General features: G+C 39.3%; 1 protein-coding gene across 1 annotated transcript in view; it reads left to right on the forward strand.

Moving 5' to 3' along the window:
• Positions 1–27,812, forward strand: part of ptgfrnb (prostaglandin F2 receptor inhibitor b) — a 71,397-nt gene that overhangs the window by 35,552 nt on the left and 8,033 nt on the right. Inside the window, exons 8-11 of the mRNA XM_042512948.2 lie at positions 142–262; positions 1,350–1,569; positions 1,664–1,851; positions 9,172–9,291. Coding sequence (XP_042368882.2) covers positions 142–262; positions 1,350–1,569; positions 1,664–1,851; positions 9,172–9,291 — 649 coding nt within the window. The remainder of the gene's footprint in view (positions 1–141; positions 263–1,349; positions 1,570–1,663; positions 1,852–9,171; positions 9,292–27,812) is intronic.

A 27,812-nucleotide genomic window follows, 5' to 3' on the forward strand; every position in this document is an offset into this window, starting at 1 on the left:
ATTAAATGATGATAAATGATTACATATGAAGATACTGTGTTACATCAGTTATTTTGTCCTGAGGCTGAGAAACACTGTTGAGATGAATCTGAACTGAACGTAGTAATGTCGATCGCAGACTCATTCTCACCCTTTTTGTAGGAGATCGACATGGGCCAGTATGTCTGCACTGTGTCTGCGTGGAGTGTGAACAGCCAGGGCGACGTGGTGAACACAGCTGAGTACCAGAGCTCGCCGCTGACTGTACGCTGGGATACAAAACGTAAGGAATATTTTATTTATCTACCCTCATCCACCCGCAGCAGCAGGGTGGCAGAACCAACATTACCCTAAAATAAATTTCTTTTACTTTTGTTTCTAACATAACTTTTTTCCATTAACTTAAATTTAAACAGACATTTCACCCCAAAATGAAAAAAAACAACATATTTCTCCTCTTGCCTGTAGCGCTATTTATCTTTCCAGATTGTTTCAATATCAAAAAAGTACATTTGAAAAACTCAACAGCAATATCTGTTTCTAAATCATGACCTGGTCACTCAGTTTATTCCACAAACCTTGTTGTAAACAGTTTCATGCAGGAACTGTTTTCTGTCTTCCGAACCACACCCGCCAACTGTATCACAAGAAGCGCACAAGAAGGCATGTTTCTCCCTACGGAGGAGAGGCATGCGCTCATGACAGCGACGATGGTGGTAAGATGGTTGGCGAGTGTTATTGGGTAGAAAGAAAATAAAGTATGGAAAAAAAACTGAATTACTTCGTGCAGTGGGGATATCAACTTCTACTCCAGATTGTATTTTGTGATTTATTGAGGCAATTTTGGGGGAAATTTAGAAAAACTGAACCATTAACTTGCAGAAAACTGCCAGGCAGTCACAGTAACCCTGCTGTTGTTGAGTGTTATGAATAAGCTCTAATGTCTACATATCATATCCAGACTTCAGAGTAAAATCCTTCAGGATAACAACAGACCTCTTGTCTCAGCCTCTCTCTCACACACACACACACACACACACACACACACACACACACGCACGCACGCACACACACACACACACACACACGCACACACACACGCACACACACACACCCACGTCCTCTCTATTTCAGTCCCACTCTCTGAGGTTGGTGCCCTCAATCTTGCTAATTGAGCCATGATGTAACTGCAATTCTCTGTGTGTGTGTGTGTGTGTGTGTGTGCCTGCTTTGAATCAGAACAAGTTCATGATGTAATGTGGTCTCACTTCCTGGCGGCCACTGTTAGGGATTTCCCCTGTCCGACACTTTGGTGGGCTGGAGTTATAGGTCGTTGATTGATCAGTTGATTAACCGGTATTTATTTTCAGGTCCCACTCTGAACATCGTCGCCAAACGCATCCGTGAAGCTGCAGTGGGCGGGGCTACCTTTGAGATGAGCTGCACCTTGTCCACTGAGAACCTTGGTGTGGCAGGTTACTCCGTGCTCATCCAGTCACAGGAGAACCTTGAGAGTAACGTGAAAACCATCATGACACTGAGCCCGGACAGCGTCATGCAGCACGGAGGAGCCACAGACCCCAACAGGAGGTACGTGTTTATAATAGCACATAAACTTTACAGTGATGCACTGGACTCTACTTTTATTTCAAATTTATTTATCTTTCTCTCCATGTCCACTCAGAGACAGTCTGGTTCTGACAAAGTTCGGTCCGGCAGAGTTTCGGTTTCGCCTGTCAGGCGTCCAGCTGTCTGACAGAGGTTTTTACTGGTGTGACATCACGGCGTGGACCAAACAGCAGCCAGGACAAGCCTGGACCAGAGCCACCAGGGCTGAGTCCAACAAAGTCAAGATCGACTTTCAGGAAAATGGTCTGTAGATGTGTTTGTTTTTTGTGCTTACAAAAGTTTAAATTTGAAAAAAATATTTTAAGTACTTTGCCAAAGCTGAAAACAATGATTTGCAGTGATATTTCTCACAGAAATGTTGTTTGTGGGGGGAAAACAATTGAAGGTACAAGACTGCGAAAAATCTTGTTAGAGAAGAGTCAAATAGTCCCACAGAACGACTTTCAATCAGCATGCTTCAAATTACTTTTCCAGTGAGGGTTGCTGAAATGAGGAAAGATTCTGAACATGCTATGCTGCATGTCATTTGTTGCACTTTCCTTCATACGTTACCTAGTTACATTAAAATGGATTGCTCCTCATCTTGTACACTAAATAATAATAATGCTAACTTTTTTTATACAGCACATTTTCACAAAGTGCTTTCTCAAAGCAAAAGCAGAAATGGGCCATTTTGAAGGCAGAGCTGTCTGTCTGTCTGCAGCTTATCTCATAAATTACTGAACTAATCAGCCTAATATTTTGTGTGCATATTTATGACTATATGCTCATAACCCTCTTGAAGTTGCCTTGATTCATAAATGTTTAAAAAAAGACCTGTATTATTGACAGTTTTATACTGACATTGACTATTGACTCCTCACTTCTCTTAACTGGCTGGTAAGGGCTGTCAATTTTCCAGATGCTCATAAAATTCTGAAAATCTGAATTGACAAATATCACAATCCCAAAACAGAACTATCTAAAATATCCAAATAGTTAAATATTTGGGTCCAGCCCTTTCATTTCATAACATTTCCCACAGCCAGGCTGTGTACAAAGAGCATAATAGAGGACAAAATGTTGAGAAAATATTTGCCTACAGTCTCATGAATGTCATCATTAATTTAAAACCCTTTTCTAGTCATTCAATCATTTATTCACTTTGATAACAATTCGAACAAATACCAGAGAAAAGAATCAGTGTTACCTGTGATGAAGTCCTGGAGTAGCTGTCTGTAGGTAGAAAAATGTAAGCAGTTTTGTACATTATACACACATCCTCCACCCACACAGTGTTAATGATAACCAACATAAATTCTCTAATAATGTGCAAAAATAAAGATGCTCACACACACACCTTAAGCCCTTTGACGCCCACCACAGCCACTGGCCTACTTAACTTTCTTTGATCTGATAGGGAGGTGGGAGGCAAGGGGAGGAACAGGAGCGTCAGAGGGAGAGATGAGGAAGAGGAGGGAGGCGACAAGGAGGAAGACAAAGAGAGGGAGGTGGTGCAGTGGGCTGAGGAGGGGGAAAGGGAAGAGCAACAAGGACAATAGGTGAGGCAGACTGGGAGAAGTGAGGAAGAAAAAAATGAGGAGAGGGAGGAGGACACACAAGGGAGGCAGGGAGGGACTGACGGACAGATAGACGAGTAAGAAAATGTGAAGAAATGTGGCAAAAAGGTAGGAGAATAATGAGTCAGAGGAGGACGAGAGGGGGAGGGAGAAAGGGAAGAAGAGGAAGAGGAGGATCAGGTGATAAAAGGTTTTTCAAGAGTAGTTACAGAGTGCTTCACAATAAAGTATTTTGCACAAAATAATAAATAAGAGGGAGGATAGCACACACACAAATAATTAACATAATTATGCTAAAGTTACAATCCTTGAGAGCTCTGTTTTGTTTTTGTTTATGGCATTAAGCAGTTTTTGCAGGTGTGTTTTTAGACCTCGTTTTCCAGAAACCCAAAGTGTCGCCCCTGGTGCCTTTTTTTTGAACAGTGTGCGATACATGTGTCTTGTTGCATGAGCTCCGCCCACCCTCTCTGGTGGACCAGCTTGTACTGGAAAACACGTCACTAACTGCGCGTCGCTTGCGATTTTCCTGATATCAATATCATAAATGCAGTTCTTCTGCAAACTATCTTTACAGTTAGATTTTTGATCATCAGTAATGTGGATATCATAACCAAGTGGGTAAAGGCAAATAATAGAACAGTTACAACAGTCTGACAAGTTCAGAAAATGACATTGCTTCGCATTAATGTCGCCTTTAAAACCAGGACAAAACAACACTTACGATACTACAATATCCAAAATTTACATCACAATATATACAATAACTATGATCACCAGCTCTTTGTCATTATATGATTTTTATCATCTCAAATGTATATATTAGCCTGAAAAGTCCAGTACAGTTCAACTTCACTGGTTAGCTAAGTTACTATATGACTCTATACTATATCACTCTGCTCTTCATCGAGCTTCATGCCGTCTCTCTTCCCTACAAATTACTTTGCTATACATGTTTGACAGGAGACGGACTGCAGTGTTTTAAACCATCTGAATGAAAATTACAGGAAAAAAGCTTTAAGGAGCAAAGAGACGGTGCAGAAGGAAAGAAAGATGACAGCAGAGGAGAGAAAGATGGACTGAAGACTATCTTCCATCTCTCTCTGGGGAGGCCAGCAGCCCTTGAGCGTTACTTCCTCTTTCTCTTTCTATCACTCGTCGTTTTTCCTCCCCCGTTCTCTCTCCACCATCCTTCACTCTCTCTCACCCCCACTGTCTCCCTCTACCTCTCTCGCCCCTCCCTCCCTCTCTCTCTGGGACATCTTCAAAGTGAAGCCCTTTGGCCAATCAGCCAGCTGCAGAGATCTGCACCGCTGCTTCTCTTTGCCGCACGCGCACGCACACGCGCGCATGTGTGTGTGTGTGATCTTTCAATTGTTCAAGTGTGTGAATCCAAGTTGAACATTTTGAGTTGACCCCACACAGAGCAACACGCACACACAAACACACACACTGACAGCGTTCAACTTCAAGCTGAGCATTTTTCAAGAACCCCTTATACTCGCCTTAGGGGACGGAAGTTCTGTGCACTCAATCGTGTGTGTGTGTGTGTGTGTGTGTGTGTGTGTGTGTGTGTGTGTGTGTGTGTTACGAGCACATCCACAAACTGGCAAATCTCCCAAGGTTCCAGCTGTATCTTGAATGTTTCAGACATGTTGTGGTGTTTCTGCCTGTACGGGGATCTTTTACGATGCCGTATATGGAAATCCAAAGTCTCACCAGCACATTTTCTCTTAAATAATTCAGTGTTTAAGTGATTTTGTGGATGGGTGGTAACATAAATATGGAGTGGCCAGTGGAAAAACATGTCGTTTCCACTAGTGTAAGATCAGTGTAAAGATTTACCAACATCCTCCTTCATAAGTTGTTATAGCTTTCAAAGTAGTCCAAAATTCATGTATTTCTCTGCAAAATTCTTCATTTTTATGACCTGGGTCTGATTTCTATAGTTAATTCCTGTTGATTATTCTTTTTTCTTCAACTTAAGCGGAGAGACAGACACTGACTCTACAAAGTTCATGTTGTGCAACTGTTGTAAAATCATGAGATTTTGCAGAGCTGCCCTTTGGTTTGACCCAAACTTCTTACTGTGATTGTTTAAGGCGTTTTCTCTCTTTGTTTTTGCTTCAACATAAGTGGTTTACATAATTTGGTTAGATTGTTTGCACGGAAATGTGTGCATGGACATCGGTGGGTAAATATTACAGCCAATAAGCAAACAATAAGACCCACAAAAAAGAAAATTCCTCACATATCCTCAGTTTGGAAAAAAACAATGAATTCCTCATTGCTGGTCTTGGAAAGTAGTGAGACATTATTGCTGTTGAGTGGTTTCAAATGCTTCGCAGCAGTGAAATTGAAGACAATACATCAACATTTAAGGCAGTATTCTGTAGTGTTGCCTGTAGGAGCAATTGGTTTAACTGACTAGGGATGCCAGATTCAGTTCATTTTGCTTTTGATAGCTCAGTGCTCATTAACTGGTAACTAACTTGTTAGTTTTTAAGAAAAAAAGGAAAGCCCGTCTCCTGTCAAATATCCTTTGGTTTTATTTCAGCGCTCCATCGACACTGCGAGCTTTAGCACTGCGTTCCAAAAACACGATTCACTCAGAAGTGGTGACATTTCATGTTGTGTGATGTAAATGTTCTGCCTTTTATTTTGTGTCGGCTTTGCTGACAGACAGCTGGCTAGCCGCAGTAACATGTGGAACATGTGAGCTCATGTTTACGACATGAGAAGTCGCGCTCACAAAGTCATTTAAAAAAATTCAACTTGTGATGTCAAGAACACCACAAGAGGGGGGCGTTGAAACAGACTTTTTTTGTGTACACTGTAACAAAACTCCGTTTGAAAGCAGTCTTAGTGCGCGCCGTCCACCATCCACTCCTCTAATCTCTAGCTGCCACCAGATCCAGTTGGTGTAAAGTGCAGCAAACTGGAGAGTAGTGAAATTAACCCATTGACTAACATGCGTAACCAGTCAAAAATATTCTCGGCGGTTAACTGTTTAACAGTTTTTCTAAAAGTTTTTGCGACATGACACGTTCACAGCAGTTTACAGTAAACACATTCCTCTCATGACAGCCCAAAAAACACTTTTAGTAATGTAGACCCTGTACTTTGGACAATCGCTGCAGTAAATTTGCTTTACTGCCTTAATACATGCACATGCATGCTCGATTGCTCGCCTCACCTCTGGAGAAGGGTCTTGCGAGCCATAGCAAGTTGGATTGGCGCCTTTTGGACCAGTCATTCAAGAGAAGAAATAACCTACCAAGAGACAAAGTGTCAGGACGACAGTTAACTTACAGTTACAAAAAGTGAAGGAAGAAATCAACACATAAATGAGTTACCTCTCATTTCCATGCTTTCTAACGTAATCAGCAGTTATGTGTTTTGGCACAGGGCAAGTGTGTCTTGAACGCTCCTGTTAGACTTAAGAAAAGACTGATTTATACACTTCCAGCTCACCACTGCCAAGACCCAGGGAAGATGTTTAATATCATCCACATGGTGTTTATGCAGCCAGAGAGCATGTATTTTACAGGAGATTGTTTACGCGACAGCATGATTCATGCAGCATTCTTGGGGAAAACTGTCACAACATCTTAAATGTTATCAGAGATGACTTGAAAGTGAAAGTAACAATGTGACACTGGAACGTGAATGGATTTAAACGTCAGAGTTAATATTTTGCAGGCACTCTCAAACATTAAGCCAGCAGTTATGTCCTCACAGAGCTGTGGCCAAATAACCAGATAACCGCAGTATCCAAGAACAGCAGTAGGTTTGTCTGCCCTTCTGTCCATCCGCCTATCCATCTGTCTCCAACGCTTGAGTCCAGAGCAAATTGACATTTGGTTGGATCAGGATGAGTCTGCTCAACGTTTCTTCCAAAGCCACATTCAAGTCAAAGTTTCCCTTTTTTTAATGTGGTGAAATGTGAATTTTTCTCAAGCGGCGCCATCAGTCCAAACCTTTGGCAAGAAATATACATTTAAAAAAGTTTTTTTTTTTTGCTTGTTTTTCTTCGGTGAAGACGTGTCTTAGCTGAAAGCACAGGTGTAAATGATGACATTAATGTGTCTACTTAGTTTGCGTGCTGTCTCACTGTCACACTGTCGTGACTCACTTTGTTAATGTCATTAGTAACACCTGCTCTAACAAGTCAAGGTGTCTGCTGTGAAAAAGCCCCGTCTGTTAAGCACAATAGTTCAAGTCAGAATGTAACAGGCAGTTTCCCTAAAATGAGCTGAATTTTTATATTGTATTTCAGTGTTTTCAAAAATAGAATTTATTGACACATATTAATATGTACACAATATGATCATTGTCAATTTTAATACCACAGTATACCTTGAAACCAGTATAGGTGTGAGTAATCAATTTCTTGATTACTGGCTCTAATGACGGAAACGTATTTATTTATTTTTTTAAGCTTTAGCCTACATATTTAAAATGTTTTCACGTGTGTATAACACAACTATTTGTTTTCTCCATTAACATTACAAAGTGTGTCACAGTTGCTCTTAAGCTGCCAAACTCACACTGAGCTTTCACTCGCCTGACGTTGACGGAGTCGGCGGTCGGGTTCTTGGGCTCTCTCTCACCTGTTTTGAAAATAAGTATAATGAATCGCATGTAGTGCTGTGCATTTTTATTGCTGCTGCCATGCAGCAACGATAGATATAAGCCCCACGAGGATTTGATCCTCCCTCAAGTAATCCATGCGATCACTAGATCTGGGAAAACATTTCTTATGTTCATTTTTTATTAGGGCACAACTGCACATAAGGTGTGATCTAATATAACTACAGTTTAACTTTATTTTATTAACATGTTCACATAACTAAATTAACAAAAAAAATACTGTTTCAGCTCTGACTCACTGGCCCCTGAGTGTCAAATGCATGTGGTTTTACAAATGTCACATAAAATCAAAATCACTACACAGAACAGTTCTGTAGTTGCAGTGTAATACACTGACTATACATATATTGTGAGGATTCGAGAACCAAAAATCTTTATTTAGTCATGTTTGGGGCTTAGTCTTAACCACTGGCCCACACTGACTGTCCATTTCAATTATTCAGTCGGCCTGTTAAAGCAGCCATAACTTTGTTATTGGTCTGTCCAATATGCTAATGCAAGATATTGGCCGTCTCTGTCACTCGTCCCACTGGGACTGAGTATCCACTCGACATGCAAGCAGAGAAATTATGTTTTAATATTTGAAAATGAGCAAAACAGAACCTGAGCAAAGCCCAAAGCTCTCAGCAGCAAAAACCCTCCAGAGAACTAATACTTTGTTGGATAGCAGCAGAGAGGGAGGAAGTACTCTAATTTATACCTAAGCAAAAGTAGCAAGACCGAATGTAAAACACTCTGTCAGCATTTTTTAAATCCAGGTTTCCAAAACATTTCTTTTTTCATTTCTCTATGTCAGAACTGGAAAGGGTAGGGAGGGAAAATTACTTCAAAATAATAATAATAAAAATGTCCTGAAAACTGTATTTTATAAGTGAAAGTATGACATCATTGAAATGGGCGTGGTCAGCTTTGCAGCAGTCAGTTCTACTTTCAACTCTCCAAAAAATGTGACAAGATTTTTTTTTTATCTGCATTGTTGACTGCATGTATGCTTTTTATAGAATTGCTGATAAATAGTGTATTTTTAATGTATTTGCACCTTAGAAGCTTTCTATTTTTCCTCCTCTCTTTTCATCTACACCACAACTGCTTGTTCTTGTTGATATCATCATATCAGAGAAATCGCTCACTGTGGCTTTAAAGCAGTGTTTACCATCCAAACACCATTTTCTGCTCCCATCCTCAGAGACCTGCATGCAGAATTATAGTATCTGTAGGTTTAATAGCAGTCTGTGTTTAAATGAATCCTTTTGATCTCACTTGAGTTTCTGTGATGTTTGCCATCTGTGTCAAATGTTTGTTGTTGTGTTTTTTTAAATGAAGCTTATTCGAGGTGGTGTGTTTGCTGTTGCAGGCCCGTCCTTCTCCGTCGCCATCCAATCAGACACCACCAGTGTGTATCCGTGGGAAACCGCCAAGATGGAGTGCTCGCTCAGGGTCTCCGGATCCTCCCCGAAGACTGGCACAAACACAGGTAGATCACTCATATTTATATCTCTATCTGTTCTGTTTTTCTCTTGAGTTCTCTGCTGCTTTTTTTTTTTACACACTTCCATCAAGAAATGCAGCCATAACACACACACTCACACACATACACACTTTGTACTTCTGCAGCGTTCTTCACCTGCCAACCTGTCAGCTGCACTACTAATAAGAATAATGTGACTCCTGTATTTCAAATGGTTGTAAAGATGAAATAGACCCTCTTTCTCTCACTCTTGTTAACACACACACACACACACACACACACACACACACACACACACACACACACACACACAAACTAGCCTGTTAATTCTTTCACTGTCTTTTGTGGGGGTGTGTTTGCAGCTTAAAATACTGGGTAGTTATTTTGCTGTAGATTATAATAACATTTCTATCTTGTGTGGGATTTAGGGCCATCTGTTGGCATAAATGGAATATGATATTCATAACTGTATTTTCATTTGTTTATAATCACCTGAAGATAGGAATCATTTTGTTTTGGTTACCTTAGAATGAGCTGTTTATATCTACATAATGGATCCTCTTCCACAGAGTCCACCATGTTGTTTCTACAGTGGCCCAGAGCAAACAAACCAAACTCAGGCTCTAAATAGGACTGTTCTGGTGAAGAGGTTTTTGCAACAGAGGAAGTTTGACTTCTGCAACCTCACTGCTAGATGCCATTAAACCTACACACCGGACCTTTAGCTATTACCTTTCAAATTTATATATGATCTTAATATTATCAAAACAGAAATAAAATAGTGAATTTCCAGCCCCAGTTGGGAACCACTGATCTAGAGGGTGACACAGTAATGGATTATCACTGCTGTCCCATCCCACTATCACAAAAAAAAACTGTCCTAGGCCTGGAAAAATGGCCCCGTCCCAAAGATTATTCATAATTGAACTGCATATTTATGTATAACAGGCTTTGAATATTCAGTGAAATACACACTATAGCAAAGTGCTGAAATAACACTGAACATACAATCATGTGGAAAATAACTAGCACTTAGCCAGTTAGCACGTTAGTAGTGGTTGCGTTGGTAGATCTAATCTGACGCTCTACACCAAAATGAGAGAGCTGTTTTTTGAAGAAACAGAGCGTTGTATTTCTACGTGAATCAGCGAACATCACACATGCACTCGGTTTGGTGCGCTGCTGCTCTGGCTCCCCAGACGGAGTGCCCAGAGTGCAATCTGTCAGTCCCACAGCGCAGTGCTCCGGATAACCCTTTTGTTTTTAACTCTCCCAGTCACATGAATAGTTAAAATGAGTACCATTTCACAGGAGTTTAAAAGGAATGCTGAAAAAATGTCAGCATCTACCTCGATCCAGAGCAACAGATTTTGATAATTATATTGCAGATTGCTGGAAATACTATATTTTCAGTATAAAGTGACAATAAAAGTTTGTATCGTATTCAATTAAATGCCCTAAAGTAAAAAAAAAAGAATGGAAATATGTAAATACATCAAAAATCATACAGCTAAATGAATGTACATATTACATTCCACTATAGAATAAAAATGTTTGATGCCGTCAGCCTCCACCACTCCTTCCCTTCTTAGAAACTAACCATCTGCAGTGTCACAACTCACAACTATTTCCCCATATTTATTCTCCTGTCCCCCTCCTTTCCTCCCTCTAAACATCCTTCCATCGTCTGTCCTCCCTCCTCTTCCTCATCACTCCATCCTTTTTAACTTATCGCATGACGTCACAAATCGCTCACCACCTCCCTCTGCCCATCTGTCACCATCTCTCTCCGTCTCTTCCTCTTTATGCATCGTTCTTTACAGTCCAACATGTGTTTTCTATAGTGCATCCTCATCATGAGCAGATAAAACACATCACAGAGCTCATGTGTGAGTGAGGGTTCGATTGTTTATAACTTATTTTTGCAAGCAGAGCGGAATACCACTTCCTGTAGTGTCTGAACATATGCGAACATGTTTCTTAGCACCTGCGCTTTCACAGGAATGTATGTGTGCATGTAATGTATGCACATACATAAACATAAATGTTTACTCGCAGCAGTGGAGCGCTGCGGGGATCGGTGGGTTGGTGGTTGTGGAGCGTGCTCTCACAGACAGCTGCACCATGGGAACAAATCCCCCCTCAGCATCACAGCTGATGAAGAAGTTACGCATGGACGTGTTCACTATGAGAAGAAGGGAGGGAAAGACTGATGTCGTACGCTTAAATATATTGTATTATTAGTATTTTTATCACTGGCAGTGCAAGTGTGGCAATAAGCACATTGTTTTTAGAGATTTCATTAGTTGTCATATACCAGCTTTTTACCCTTAAAAAAGCTGGATCAACATCACTTTTTTGGTACATACATAAACCTTTGAACCTTGAGAAAATTGGTGTGATGACCAAAAGGCAATGACCAACTTGTTAAGAAATGTTCCACAAAATGCAAGAAATAAGTCAATTTGTAAAAATTATTTTTAATAAAGCTAGGGTAAAACGTCTAGGGAAAAACCATATAATTACCAAAATTATATATTTAAAATTATGTTACAGTTTTTTTTGTTTGTTTTTTTTTCGTTCTTTTTTATTTTTATTTTTATTCCTAAATTTTCAGATTATTATCTTGTAACTTTTTACTAATTTCTTGCTAGTTTTGGGGTCATTTCTTTTGTTATCATGCCCTTTTTCCTGTGTTGTTGAAAGAAATCAAGCCAATTTGCTCAGGTTTCAAAGGGTTAATGGGCTTGCATGGTCCACTCTGTTGGTATTTATTTCTGTTACTGCGTCACTGTCTGAAGGTCAACATCATAACTTAACATTAATACAGTTAACATCACCCCTCGTCCTTATATTGATATTATAGTCACCCACTTATAGTGCCAAATTTAGTTTCTTTCTTCTTTCTTTCTTTACAGTAAGTAACATGTACAAATTGATTAATGATGTGTTGTGAAATACAAGACATCTTTCCTTTTAGTGCAGAGCTCCATTGACTCATTGAGTCTTATGTGGCCCAGTGACCATGCCCCAGTAGTGTTTCCCCCACTGGCCCCGCCCGTGAATCCCCACTCACCTCACAGACTTTAAATTGTGATGATTTTAAATTGCTTTTCTTGGTTTGAGGAAAGTTTTATAAGTGTAAAGCCACTGTGGCTCAAAAATCCTTTATAGAGAGAGTAATAATTGACCCTTTCACAGTTCGAGATGTCCTGTGAGCAGTTTTACAGTCGTCTCTTTTACAGTGGTGGCCTGTGGGGAAGAGGATGGGAACAATGTCCCAATAGCAATGTTGTGTTTTCCTGTACAGTCACTGTGACTCGTGTTTTTTCATGGTGTGTGTGACGTGAGTCATCATGTTCCAAGGTTAACTGTAACTAACTGGCTAAAAGTGCTAGTTTTTAGGAACGTAGACTGTCAAAAGAAGTTGGGACTATTTTTAGCTGTGGATTAATACATATTTGGTGCTGCAGTGAGTATTTTGAGCAGCAAGATGGTGCATGTGGGACTCACTCATAATAAATTACACTGCTTAGGTTTATGGTAATAAAAGAACATGTGTTTCTAATAGTTTTTGGACAACAATGGAGCTCTTTGGCACAGAGATATGAGTCATACTGAGCTCTGGCTACTTAATGCAAATTATTAAGTTTTGATCTTTGACAATGAAAAAATACATGATATCAGCAGCCTGATCCTCCGCCGTTAACTGACTCGCTGTCAGTGTCACAAGTCTGAATGACACACGGGTAAAACGTTCAGTAATGGACCAATTAGCAAACTGGTATCGAGTGACGTGTCAACAAAGGTGTGGTGCTTACGTTGGTGAAGTTTGGACAAGAGCCAGACCTTCACTTCCTCAGGTGTTCCTACTCACATGTGCACAGACAAACAAGGTGAAACGATATTTTGTAGGGCGTGACAGCATGCTGGTGTTCAGACTGTAGGTCAATACAGTTATTCCAGAGTAATATAAGCTGTGTCATACAGCGTGTGGTTTTTTATGACGATGATTGTTTGATTAGTTACCAGCCGACCTTTGTAACTCATTGTTCTGGTACAGTAATACAGGAAGGGAGATTCAGGATATCACTAAGGAAGGTTGAGCAACAGCTTCTGTGTGTGTGTGTGCGTGTGTGCGTGTGTGTGTGTAACACATTCCTCAGGGATAGCTGAAAACAGCTCTCCTGTTGGAGCTTGTTTTTACGATGGGCATGGTGAAACACACTCACACACAAAATCTCCCTCATTATCTCTCACTGCTTAGTCAGTCAGTGATCGTATTTACCGCGCTGCCTTTTATTAGTGTATTGACTACCCTCTGGAAAATACTTAACCGTGTGTGTGTGTGAGAGTGTGACTTTACATGAACCCTTTGCGAGGATTACAGATCAGAGACAGAAAAGCTGAAACTAATAACTGCAATATGATCATTTATCTCTTTCAGAGCCACACCAGGTTTTTCATTGTGCTGCAGCTTTTTCAGGTTCAGCCTCACTAGCAGTGATGCTCTGGGGATAGAGCTGTTGTTCTTTGGGTCACTGGGTTAGTCTGCTGAGTACACTCTCACAGAGCTGCCTTAGGGCTGTAGATTCATGTCTTATTGAAGGGTAAGTTTGATATTTTTTATTCTGGCCCCTCATTTCCCATGCTTTTGTGTCTGACGAATGCGAACAGTCATTTATAAAAAAAATCAAAAGTCCAGTAATAAGCCAGATTTAATTTATTTCAATCATTTATTTAAACCAAAACAGAGTTGGGGATTGTTGGAACAGTGGAAAGAAGAACTAAGTGTGCTTGATGATGATACATTTTTATTTCAGTGTAGTCTGGTGGATTTGGCCGTGGCAACTTTGGGGCTGGTTCTAAACAAAAAGGATCCTACTCTTTAACAAAAAGGTCCATCTCTGAAGGGATCATTTCACAATTTTGTCATATACCTATAATAACAATCCTGCCTGTCAGTGACAAAAATAAGCACTTTTCATGGACATTAACTAACAGTGCATAATTGTCCAAAGAGGTCAAATAGCAGCCTGTTTCATGGCTGCCGGCTGCAGCGCTTTGGTAATATTGGACCATTTTAAAAATGCTTGAATCCAATAAACACATAGGAAAATATTTGTTCAAAAATACAGAAGTTACACTTAAAGGCTTCAAGAACAATTAAATCATCTGTACACTGTTGTTTCATCCAAGACTCACATAATTTTGGTTGTGATGAAAAAGGAGCTTTGAGAGACTTCTTGTTAGGCTTTAGACTTTAAATCTTGTTGATGTTTGAGTTGCACTTAGCAGTTTCACACATTGATAATCCCAGACAGCAGCTGGTAGGCAATCCAGTGGGTGTGTGCCTGAGAGAGCTACAGACATGATCAGTAGTTTTCAATTCACTTTGAGACTTCAATCACAGTTTTGTCTTTCATCACTTCCTGTCTGGAGATTTCCAACCACTGACGGTATTGACATCAGAATTAAATGTGGATATATATGTCAAATCTATCTCATTTAGTGAGCACCGGCTGTTCTTGTCTCCCCCAGTTTGCGATCGCTGCAATCGCTTTGTGTTTGTGCTGATTTCCTGATCAATTTTTAGCTTAGATTAACACACAAGTGTGTTTGTCTCTGAGCGACTGTGTTTTTGACCCCGCATTGTTTTGCTTTGAAGTGTTTCTCAGCGTGCTTCTGCTTGCGGACTCATAGCATCCATTACTGCTGGAATGACTGGCATGTTATTGCAGTCACGGCAGCGTGTGTCGTCGAGATGCTGCATATTTAAAATCGGTGGCGGTGAGATGACATCACCATTAGAGATATTTTTCCCTCCTTTTTGAAGCGCTGAAACTATGACAGCTGATTTCTTTCTCTGCTTTGAAATTCTTTTGTTAAAATAACTGCATACCTCTCTGATCCTCTGGGGAGAAAATAAAGCTTTGTACTTCACTTGCTCACACAAAGACGCTCTTTTTAACGTCGGAAAATAAGGCACAAATTGTCAAGTGTCGATCAGGATGATTCAGTTTAGACTCAGTGTGAAAATGATGTCAAAGGGACTAATCAAGTGAACTAAAGTTTTTGTGTTTTCCATTTTAAGACATCCTGTTCTCAAATAGTTTGTATCAGTATGCTCTTTAATACTATGATGTAATCGAGGAATTTGCTGTTTGTTTTGTTTCATACCTTCCTGGAAAGCAGCTCTGAATAAAAGGTGGGGAGGTATGATCTTTACTATGTGAACACACATTTGAACCTCTGTTTTGCAAAGAGTGACGGCTGGAAAAACACGTTTTGATCACCAGTACAATAGTGCAAATACGTTAGATTATCATGTTGTGTTCTCGGTGGTGTTTTGACATCATTTAGTCCTTTTGTAAATCCTTAACTTTACATAACATGCTGCAGAGGTAAGTGTTTAAGGAAAGGAATTTAAGATTTATGTTTGTCAGGAGAGGGATTGTAATGAAACTTGAATAAATCACCAGTTCATTTGAATTTAATTGCATTTGTTTGACAATTCCAAAGAAATTAAATTTCGTATTTTTTAAGGGAGTTTGGTGTAGTATTTTCCAGAAGCAGCTTGGGGATAATCTTAAAAGGAAGCTGGTTGTAGTCTTGCAAATAGTGACCCTCCAAGATCTTCAGTCTTTGCAAAATCTTACAGTGTGATACCAGAAACTCACATCGTCTTTAGATGTGGGAGGCTGTCAGACTTTAGTCTTTTTTAAAAGCCTTTTTAGAGTCTTTTCAAAGTCCTCTAGTGTATAGCAGGCGTTAATTGACCTCAGATCTTGCACAAACTCTTACATAATGATGTAAAAAAAAAATCTGCCGACATTTCTGTGTTACTCATAATTAAAGCACAAAAAGAACAGCTTCCGTCGGCTCCGTACTTTAAGTTACTTTTCCTTAATGAAACAAGTATAGTTTTAAAGTCCTAATCAATGTATTTTACATAAGCAATAGATTAAATGGCTATTCGAAATGTAAAAAGGGGTCACTCCAGCCAACACTGCAGCTCCCCTCAGCTCTGAGGCTCCTTCTGCTTCTTGTAGCTCATTGTTTTGTGTTACGGCACATTTACTTTTTTGGTTAAGTCCCAATGTTCTCAACAGCATTATTTCCAGCTGCAGCATGCAGTTTTAGGCAAAAAGCCTCGTATCAAGTGATTGCTTTCGACCTGCCTAGCATTAAACAGCAGATGGGCAAAGTTAGCAACTAGCTGGTGAACACAATGGAGCATTTAGCAGCTAAAGATCTGGATATTTTCCTACTTTTGGCCAAAACAGAGCAATAAGGAGAATAACTTTTGGACATGATTTCCTCTTGTTGCCGTCAACAAGACTCCAAATGAATGATGCTGAATAGAGAATTGTTTGTAAACATTTTTTTTTCATAATTGTTATGACTTTGTAAGGTGGTAATATGTCAAAATTGTGTTTATAGCTTGTCTCGCTGCCCCCAACTTGCCCAAAAATGAATTAGAAACAGCTTTAAACAATTTAACCTAATGAAGCCAATTTTAAAAAGTCTGTCAGTTGTCATTGTTATATGGACCGTATTCAGTTTTGCCTGCATCATCATTTTCCAAGATCTTTGCTGTTGTTTGTTAGGTGTGCTCTCCCACTGTGTCATGCAATAATGGCTGCAAATAACATCCGTACAGTTTAATGAGGAGAATAACAACAGTTTTGTTTGTTTAATGCACACAGGATTTACTTACCAAACACCTGGCCACATGAACCATATTTTAAAATAACTCTCTGTGTGGTAAGTTTAACGACACAGCCTTCTCTCCTCTTTTGGCTCATCCACTCCTCATTTCCTCCACCCTCCCTCCTCTCCACTGTCACCAAATTACCCAGCTGTCTTTGCAGGGCCGACAGGCAGCCGTTAATTAGCCAATCTCACGCTCCGTTAGCCGGCCGGGGAGACAGAACGAGGTAGAGGAAGAATAGACGACGAGATGGAGAGAGAGGAAGAGAAGGTGGGAGTGAATAGGAGAAAAGTGGAGGGAGCTAAACAGATTGTTAAAGTGAGCGAGAGTGGAAGGGAGTGAATAGAGGAGGCAGTAAATGGAGGAAGAGTGGCTCGATGAAGAGCATGCAGAGTTTCCTAAAGAGGGAGACGAGGAGGAGAGGAAGGCAGCATGGGAAGAGCTGAAGAGAGCTTGGACAGTTAAGAATATGAAGTGGTGAGGTGATGAGAGCGGATGACAGGATGTGATCGTGATTTTTGTGATTTTCACTGCATCAGTTGTTTTTCTTGAACTAATAACATCTGATAATGGTGACTTTCTTTTTTTAAACGGTTCCATTCAGAGCCACAAGTGTCCACGGCCGATAAAGTCAAACTTGTCATCACAAAACTTCTATATGAGTCCAAGTGTACTTCCTGTTGGAAAGTTTGTTAATGCAGTAGCCGACAGGAAGTAAACAGGGGCCGAAGCTGTCACCCTAGCAACGGAATAGCAATGAAAGACCAAATACTCGTAACCTCATGCCAGCAAGGAAAGTCACTTCTGTGTAGAAAACTTGCAATTGTTTTCAATTACGGAGATACTGTATGTTAAATTAGCATGTTTCTTTCTGTTCTGTCATTTTCAATCCTAACTGTAACATTTAAAGATATATATTCAAACACTGTGGTCAAAACACTGAAGCTAACTATTCACTGCTGTGGAAGGTGCTGCAGCAAAATGTATTTAAGCCACCCAAAAAAAAAAGAAAAAGAAAAATTCAGCTGAACCTTTTGAAACATCAGTTGTCTTAGAAATATTTTTTTAAAGAGCGAAAAACATCTCAAAAACTTCATTGATGATTACAATTTTTATATTGAAAATTATGCTACGGAATATATAGTATATATATGATATTTAAAATTTTTATAATTTTTTTCAGGTCATTTTATTTTTTTAGTGATTTTTTTCCCTTTTTTAGTGCTAGTTTTCATGAAATTTTCTTTTACCTTTTTAACTTTTTTTGCGCAATGGTTATCGTAATTTGTTACAGAAGAAAATCAGTTTTTGTGCAACCATCTTTTCGATGCATTTTAAAGTGCCTCTGAAAAACCTGTGTTTGGGGCAATAGAGACTGTATTGTCATTAAGCCTTAGAAATGCAGATTTGTCCTTTTTTGAAGAATCTTAAAGTCTGTATTGATCCAAATGTCCTATTTGCTTTCATGCTATTTATGTTTCAGCTCAATTCTCCAACTAAATTGATGCAAAATGCAAGCGGAGTGATAAAAATGATCAAATCCAATGTTATTTTTCAGTTATAGAGGGATAAATAGTTAAAAAGTTCCATCTGCTATTAGTTCGCCCCATTTCAGAGTTTCAAAAGCAGCGTGAGAAAACATCCAGATGAAAGTTTCATGCAAGTTTTTCAGTCGTCATTTATTCGTTTGTCATCAAAAACTGCTTTCTAGTATTCAGTGGCCTCCAGATGACTGCAAAAAATCAAACCTACCACTTCTTTTCAGGTGTTCAGCAGAAGCAAAAGTAGAGTCTTGACTGGAAACATCAAACACTGTCTCACTCTGGACATTTATACTGTAGTAAAAAAAAAAACTAGAGCAAATAGCAGCTACCCAAACATAAAGAGAGAGATGGAAGAGGGACATAAAAGCAGGAGTGGAAGAGAGGAGAGGACAGTAAAACACAAATTGAAAATGTTGAGCAGATAGTCCTAAACAGCAGAGCGCTGCCATCATTTTCACTCCATTAGGTCCTCCAGTTAAACAGGAATGGGAGCGGACACGTAGCTTTAAAGGATTCCTCCGAAATGGCAGACTTCAGTGCGATCAGGCTGCAGTTTGTAATGGAAGAGTTTCGACAACAACATGACTGCAGTCAGGGGCTTCTTCTGGTTAAGTTTTCAGTGGAAGTCAGTTACAGGAGGAACCCCAGATGAGTGTCAAAAGTTGGAGGGCTATGATTGATTTATGTGTCAAAATGCCAAATGTCTCAAAATATAGACAGGAGTGTTTATTTGACTCAAACAGCCAAATACCTGATATAACTTTTATATTTTCACTGTCTACAATGCATTTATTTTTCTCAAAAATGTTAGTGTTAACAGTTTTATTCTTGTGAAATTAACAGTTTTCACTATATTTTCTGTAATACTATAACCAATATGACACAACCAGTTAGTCCCCATCAGCCTCCACTGATGCCGCTGCTGGACCTCCTGTGGGCCTTAACTACACACAAATATACTTTGGAAAAAAACAATACAATACTAGTTTTCAGGGGGGTATATATGGGAATATATTTGATTTGTTTGATTTGTGTTTTATGCTCTTGGATTTAAGAAAAGTCAAAAAGAATGTGGATTTAATCATTACTGAATTAAATGTAAACATAAATATAAATGTTATAGGACAGTTTTAGGACAGTTTAAAAGTTGTGATGCTTTAGTGTTAGAGTCTCAAGAAACTAAGAAGATTGATACATTATTTCCTCTTATGCCAATCTTCAAAACTAACACTTTGATTCATGGCAGTCTGGAAAAGACTGAAGTAATATTTAAACTCCTTACTGCAATCTTTGCTTGTTTTTACACCCTGCTAATGATCAAATCCATTTTGAAAGATGCTAAAATAAAATATATATCAGTGCTGGCTTAATGAAACCCGCATCAGTGTAACTCGTGTATTCATGTTGTGTATTCAGAAGGCATCTGCAAGTAAAACATGCCAAATATCAACTAAAATTTGCATTCATTTACTGGAGGTCTTATTAAGCATGCAGCGAGCAAGAGGGGAACTTTGCTTCCCAGCGGTTTTGTTTCTGTGAGGCTAAATAGTGTTTTTATAGTGTTTAGTATTCCACTCTACCAGCGCTGTCCTGCTTTATGGAGCAGAGAACACACACAGTTTCATTAGAAGCACTGGTGGTAATTGTCAGTCTTTTGTGTGCATGTGTGTGTGTGTGTTTCAGGCAGTTACACGCCTTGGACTCTCCTCGAGGGATTAATCCAGAGAAATCCAATCAGACTGTCTTCATTTCCACAGACAGCCATTTTAGTTTTATTAGCCCAGACAGGAGCCAGATATTCTATTAGAGATGCACTGTAGTTCCTCCTCAGCCGTCCAATCAGCAGGATCCCCTCCTCCTGCTTATTGAAGCTGCTCACCACTGAAAACAGTGCTGCTAGTAACAAAGCTAAAAGAGTTGTGAAGTCTGACAGATCTTGTTGTCGTCAGTGAGGCTGTCAGCTGACTGCTCCGCTCATTACACCTGCCAAACTGACAGTTTTCCTACTTCCTACTTACACCGTCACTGCGCTGTTTGACCAAACTGTCATAAAACTTTATATATAACGCTGGTGATATTCTATATTCAGATCTATATCTATTTTTAAAAGTATTTTCTGTTAGCCTGAAGCCTTTCCTCTGTGCTGTATGTAGAGCTTCATAGCTTCTTTGCATATGACGTCATACATCACTGAGCAATCCTGGTGTACGGCATGTTGTGTGACCACTTCTGACGGAGGAGGTGTATACGCTAAAAACTCTGCAACGATCTCTCTCCAAGGTCTTTTTATGTGTCTTCTGGGCATTGATTGTTTCAGACTGAGGTGCTGCAGTAAAGGGCAGTATGAGATGTGTTTTTTGAACATTAAAACATGTGAACATATTTAAGTAAAGTCCCAAAATACAAATATGATCCCAAAAATGAGCACAACAGGGCCTCTTTAATGGATGATGTCGATTACGTTGATGCACCACTTAAGCCCTAGATGTTAGCTGTCATATTGTGGACCACTGATTGCTTGTTATGGCCAAATTATCCCACATTCATCTGCTAACAGGCTGTCTTGATTTTGAGTTTGTCAAATTGCCAACAAGCCTTTGATCACACTTTATTCAGTCTGTTACATCTCCCTTTAACTGCAGTAATGATGTTTACACCTGCCTCTTTAGCAACACACACACGCACACACACACACACACACACACACACACACACACACACACACACACACACACACACACACTTCTGTTTTTCTGAGTCTCTGTGCAGCAAGGCGTCAAACACTGTAGCTTATCAAGTGACTGTTTGGATGGGAGTCAGAGAGTTCATCGGTTCATATAGGGGTGTAGAGAGGTCTGTATGGGGGGACGGTGAGAGTCTGCATTCAGCAGAGGAACAGCTGTGGGCAGGAGACTGTGCGTCAGCCTGCTGGTGGGGGATCAGATACTCCTATAGCACCTCCCATGAGGAGGGGGCGGGGGTGTCTCTGGTGATACTACGTGCTCTCCGAAGACACAGCTTGAGATGTGCTCACATTGCTGAGGGCCCTCTCGCTGTTGATTTACGGCTATGTGATAAACAAAATAATCTTCTCAGTCACTAAGTATTTTCAAATCCCCTTTCCTCCCTCCCTCCCGCTCCTCATTCTCCGTCCTCTCTGCCGTCAAGAACAAAGAAAGTAAAGGATGGAGGCTAACTGTGAGAAAGCAGAGGCTTTCTAATTATAGCTCCGTTCCTGGAGTATGGGTGTCGTCTCTGAAACAAGCAAGCCGAGTTCATGCGTCAGTCCTGCAGAATTATGCAAAGTGCGTCTTTGATCATTAACGGCAATGTCAGACACTAACCTGGTGTTATCACAACGTCAGAGAAGCACACATATCTTTTGACTGTCAGCTAGTTTTTAAAAGATGTGATTATATAAGAATAGAGTCATAGTGATTATATAAGGGATTAAAATAGTTTTTGTGCATCTTGTCATCAGAAAACATCTCTGTTCAAGTAAATATATGTAAATGTGTTACTCCCATAATAATGGGAGTTATTTTTACCTGATCGTAAACAAATATTCAAATGAAAATAGAACTTCACCAACAATGCAGAAAATAAAAATGACTCTCTAAAGCAGGGGCGTCTAACACGCGGCCCCCGGGCCAGAAACGGCCCGCCAAAGGGTCCAGTTACAGAACTAGGGATGTCCGTAGTTAAAAAGTGCCAAATTGTACTATATAACTGTTGTTTACCTAAAAGCATGGTGGCAATGAAATATTATTTATGATTCTTTATCAGCAGCATAAGTAGCAACTCATTTATGTCTCGATTATTTTCTTTACTCTTTATTACCCAGTGTTGTTGGGGTGGTTCTTAATCTAATTGAAACCAAAACTCTTCAAACACCATCATTTTTTCCTCTCACCTTCAGATTCTGCATTCATATGCTGAGAAACCTATCTATATATAAAGATTACCCACGAGAAAAGTTTGCACATCTATCAGTGATTCACTTGTAAAGGCTAAGAGGTGTCATTTTTCAGGTGCAAGTTCAACTTTGAGTAGCCACTTCATGTAAAATGCTGCTTCAGAAGGGTTTTTCAACCTGACCAGAACTCAATTCTCTGGAAAAAGGGATAGTTATTCTGGTGATATTTACAGATATTGAACATTATGCAAAATATAATAATTACAATATTAGCAGGCTGAGAATTAAAGACTGTATCAGACTTATATCTAAAAACATTATTGTGAAACCCTGCAGCTAAGGCACTGTCAAAACGTCAGTTTAGTAAATGGTTTGTAAGGCAGGGGATATCATAACCTGTGTCCTCAATGGCTTTTAGTTTGATGTGATGATGCCAGCATCACAGTCATGTCAATGAGTCGTAGACTGGCCACTTAATGCCGTATTTTATACTAGGTAAAAATGTTTATGATACATTATATAGGTTTTGATATTATTTAAGTTTTTGCAGCCGTTTCTGTGTATTTTGAGTGGTGTGTAGTAGTAGACTAAATTTGCATTACTTATTACGTTATTTCTGTTAGAATGCAGGCTAAATTATGTACTATGGCTATGGTGCTGTAAGGCAGTTGAGTGCGCATGAAAAAAGAGTATAGGATGACATATTTTATCATGTAGGAACCGTTTTATGCGAGATAGTAAGGACATCAAGTCGGTAGTGGACCAGATAAGATGTGATAATGGAAAGACTTTGCCTGTTGCATTTTTTATGTATTCCAAAATAAACCTCATTTAAGTTTTTTCCTGCCTCACGTGAGCACTAGGATTTGACAAAATGGAGCTGGAGCACGAGTCAAAACCGACACACCTTGCAGACTAACTGTAATAGTAATTATGGCGTGATGAAATAGCCACGATATTGCTCTTATTTCTGTTAAGACATCTCATGCTGTTTATCATCCTTTTTGTAAACAGATGAATGTTTTAAGAGTGTGCTTCTTTACACTAAGAGAAGAGAAAAAAGGGAGGTGTTGTTATTTATAGATCATTATGTAATGGTTTTACTGGTCTGGCCCACTTAGGATCAAATTGGGCTGTACGTGGCCCGTGAGCTAAATGAGTCTGACACCCCTTGGTTTAAGGATATTTGGTTCATTAAAGTCTGAGTCTTATTTCTGTTTCATCAGTGATGATAACGTACTCAGCAAAGTAATTACTGAGATATGGGAACATGTCGCTACAATAACAGATTGTAAACAAGCCAACGGTTTATCCAGATTATCCACTTTATTTGGAGGTGAAGCTGAAAGTGAAGTGCACCTGAAATGTTGCTAATGATCCCTCACTGCACAGGAACACTGTGTGCACACAGTTACAGTAAACACTGCAGGTCAGACTTACAGTCTCTTATCTGTAGTCGATGTTTTTAACACATAGTTTGGGTAAAAGCCTTTTTTTCTCTTCCAAATTATCATGTTTTCAGCCTGTCTGTCCCAAATATGTTTTTTACCCAAAATCAGAGTCATTTAGTATTGAGTATCTGCTGATACTTAATCTTTATCTGATACTTCAATTTTTCTGGATTATATGGCTGCACAGTGCACACTTTAAGACAGCCTCTTTAAAGTTATTAAAATTGATCCAATGTAAAGCCTTTGCTTGAGAATTTCAATAAATGAATAGCTTTGCAATGCATTAGCTATTTTATTAGCATTATTTATTTATTTCACAAAAAAATATATAAAATTACAAACATTGTCTTTAATCTTTTCGCCGGTCTCAGGGGGAGTATCTGTCCCTTTAAGAGAGCAGGCCGATTCTCCAGGGTTTGTAACTTCAGTCTGAGTTACCTGAATGAACTGTATTCCCTGGAGTGTTTATTTTTGTCATCTTCACATCTTTTTGGCGGATTATTTTTCATTAATACATAAGCCATGTTGGCTTTTTGCTTGCATACTTGCAGTGCTGAATATGGTTTTTAGTAAGGTTTTTACTGCTGTCATCCTCTCTCCTCGGAGCAGGGCTGAGAAACACCATTTGCGATAGTTGAAGGCAAAACACGAGATTCTCATACTGAGCTTAAATGGAGTGCTCTTAACTTTGGTAAATAGCATTAATAAACAGGATCATACTGTTGCTGTGTGTGAAAGTAAAACACCTATGTGACAGCTGACATAAAACAAAGGATTGGATTGGGCTCTATAAGCTAAATATTGCTGATGCAGATCAGTTAAAAAATGCCTTGATCAGCCCTGAAACTGATGTTTGAGATCATATCGGGACATCTGTAGTGTGAACTCATATGTCTAGCTTCTTTTCAGCAGTGACTATTAATAATAGAAATGACAATCAAAATACCAAAATGCAGACCCAAATTAATATCATGGAATTTTTCTTTCATAACATCAAAGTGGTCCAAAATTTGCAACAGTTTCTTGTCTTCATCCTTTCAGATGAGAGAACATTTGACAGGCTGACCCAGTGCAGTCATTCAGAGAGATTTGTTTATTCATCATTTTCACCCATCACGAAACAGAACCTGCCTTTTTTAACAATACTTTACCTTTAGTGGGCAGTTTATTCTGAGTTATGGTCACAATATGTCGTACACTCAGCATCCTCTTTTGAACTTCACCCGTTGTAATTCATCCCGTCCATCACTAGCACCAGGTGTGAGTTCAGGACGTGATCCTCACATCAGGTCACTCTGAGTGCGCACCCCTGGAGATAAATATTCTTATCATAGCAATCCTTCATCTGGCACGCACTGATGGGAGCCCTGACTGATAGATGGGTCCAGTGTGCTGGAGGGGTCAGGAAAGCCTCCACCACGCCCATCCGGAGGGTCTCAACGGAGTATAGACTTACTTTGAGGCAGAGCTCATGTGTGGACAACATGTCTGCCAGGAAAACAGCTTGAAATACTTATTTTTTTACCCGAAATGTGCTGTTAAAGATTAGTTTCCCATTGACATTCAGTCCAACCAGTGTAGACTATAAATTCATTGATAATTCACAGCTCTTTATTCAAGTCCACAACCACCACAAACCTTAGTTTGCAATAAAGTCACAATGAAATGAGATCTAAGTTTGCTTAATGAGATGATTATTAGGGAGGGCAGAAGTGTTGGACAATTACTTTATCAATATATGCAGATTATTTACTCAATTAATTGTTAAAAATTTTGGAAAATTTTCATCGCAATTCCAGAGCATGTTTTTAGATTTTTGTCCAGCCAACAATCCAGAAGCTGTTTTGTTGTAATTAAAGAAAGGGAAAAGTAGCTGTTTTGCACATTTGAGAACAGTTATCCTCAAATCACTCACTCGATTTAAAAAATGATTGAGAAATTATTAAAAAATTCACTAAAAAGCATGCACTGCCGCAACCCATTCACCCGCCTCACTCAGTGTCACCTCCTTTTTTCCTCCTCTGTGATTGGATGGAGCTCTCGGCTACTTTGTCTTTGTGCAAAATAAATAAATAAAAATGATGCCCCTCTCTCCACTGTCCTAATGCATCTTCAGCACCACCATCATCATCATCGCCCTCAGTTTTGTCAGATTTAACAGTGTGCAGGAGAGCTTTTTTATTCTGATTTCCTGTGTAGATGAGAAGCAGAGGTATTTAAATTAGTTCTATCTTTTCTGTCTTTGACAGTTGACATTAAAATTGTGGAACTTATTATTTCCTTTAAATTAATAATCAGAAATTCTAGTCATTTCTGCCTACACTTTGACGGTTGTGCAAGAGTTTTAGACGCTGACATGTACTGCACGATTATTTCTTTATATGCATCTACTGAAGTGAATTTAATTTCTTTTAAAAAAATCATTTTTTCTCATATTTTGATCATATCTAATAATGCCCTACAGCTAATTTTTAGATCATTTCCTTTTCACCTTGTACTTTTTTTTTTTTTTTTCTTTTTTTTTTTTTTGCTGTTTGTAAGACATTTCTTGCTCGTTAGATTATTCTGTGTTTCTGAAAGGATTTGAACCAATTTTCTTAGATGTCAGAGGTTTAAATGCTGGTTAAACGTGTCTTAATGCAGCACAGGGAAACTGATGTTGATCCAGGTGTTCAAGGGTTACCAGAATTATAACTGGAACAATATATTTTTTTGTTTCATGGGAACTTTAAAGCGTCACATGGCCCTGACAGAGTTTTCAGATCATGCTATATCTAAAGACGACAGGACACTAAACTAAAACCAAGGCCAGTGTTATTACTGCTGCTGCTGCTCGTGCTACTACCAGTTTTTAATGATGTAGCACTTGAATATTAAAACCATTAGGGAAGAGAGGGAGAGAGAAATTGAGATGTGATTCATTACTCTGCTGTGGGTGAGTTCACTCCTCTCCTCCATCTTTCTCTTCATTATATTATCTTCTTTCTCCCTCCTCATTTCTCCATCTCTCACTCTTCCCCTTTTTTTTCTGTAATTGTTTTTTATCATCATTTGTCTTTTTTTTTCTTTCACGTTGTCGTTCGCAAATGTTCTCTTTATTTTTTCATCTGTATCCTCTATTTGTCTCCTAAATGACAGAGGATGACTCAGTCTGCATGGGGTTTTTATTGTGCTTCTGTGTGTGTGTGTGTGTGTGTGTGTGTGTGTGTGTGTGTGTGTGTGTGTGTGTGTGTGTGTGTAGGAGGCACAGTGCTAATAGTCCCTCTCTCCCTGGCAGACTAATGACTAGTTTGTGCTTCTCTCTCTCTCTCTCTCTCTCTCTCTCTCTCTCTCTCTCTCTCTCTCGACGTCTTGCTCTTGAAAATAATTAGCTCGCTCGCCCCCTTTCCAAAGATTACATCTATTATCACAAATTCTCTCTTGTCCCTGTTTTCTTTCTTTTGTCATCACTATCCTCCTTTTTTTCTGTCGCGTGTCCATCTCTCTGTCTTTTCTGTCTTTTTGCATGAGAGGAAACAGCAGCTGGAGTGTGTTTAAATGTGGTGATAATGGAGTTGTTCTCCTGCTTTTTGGTTATTTTTTTTTCCTCATCGTAGTGAAATCAGAGCTGCATTGTGTATCCAAAAATAACGTTCTCTCCCTCGATTTCCTTGCTAAAATAAGTACACTTACACTTCTCTGTATACTTGAAGTGTCATCACATGTGACGACATCACAGTGTAACATAAATTATTCTGCGTCTTTTTTAAAGCTGTTAAAATGATACATTAAAATTCCTAACTGGCCTGTTTTGGTAATAAATATGTCAACATAAATAACAGTTTAACATTACTAATAGCAGTCGGGCTGTTAACTAAAGTAAATGTTAGCTTTAGATCAAGACTTCATGAAGCGAGTACTTG

Source organism: Plectropomus leopardus, chromosome 24 (assembly GCF_026936395.1).
Source record: "Plectropomus leopardus strain MGB_pleo_1.0 chromosome 24, ASM2693639v1, whole genome shotgun sequence".
Taxonomy (NCBI): Eukaryota; Metazoa; Chordata; class Actinopteri; order Perciformes; family Serranidae; genus Plectropomus; species Plectropomus leopardus.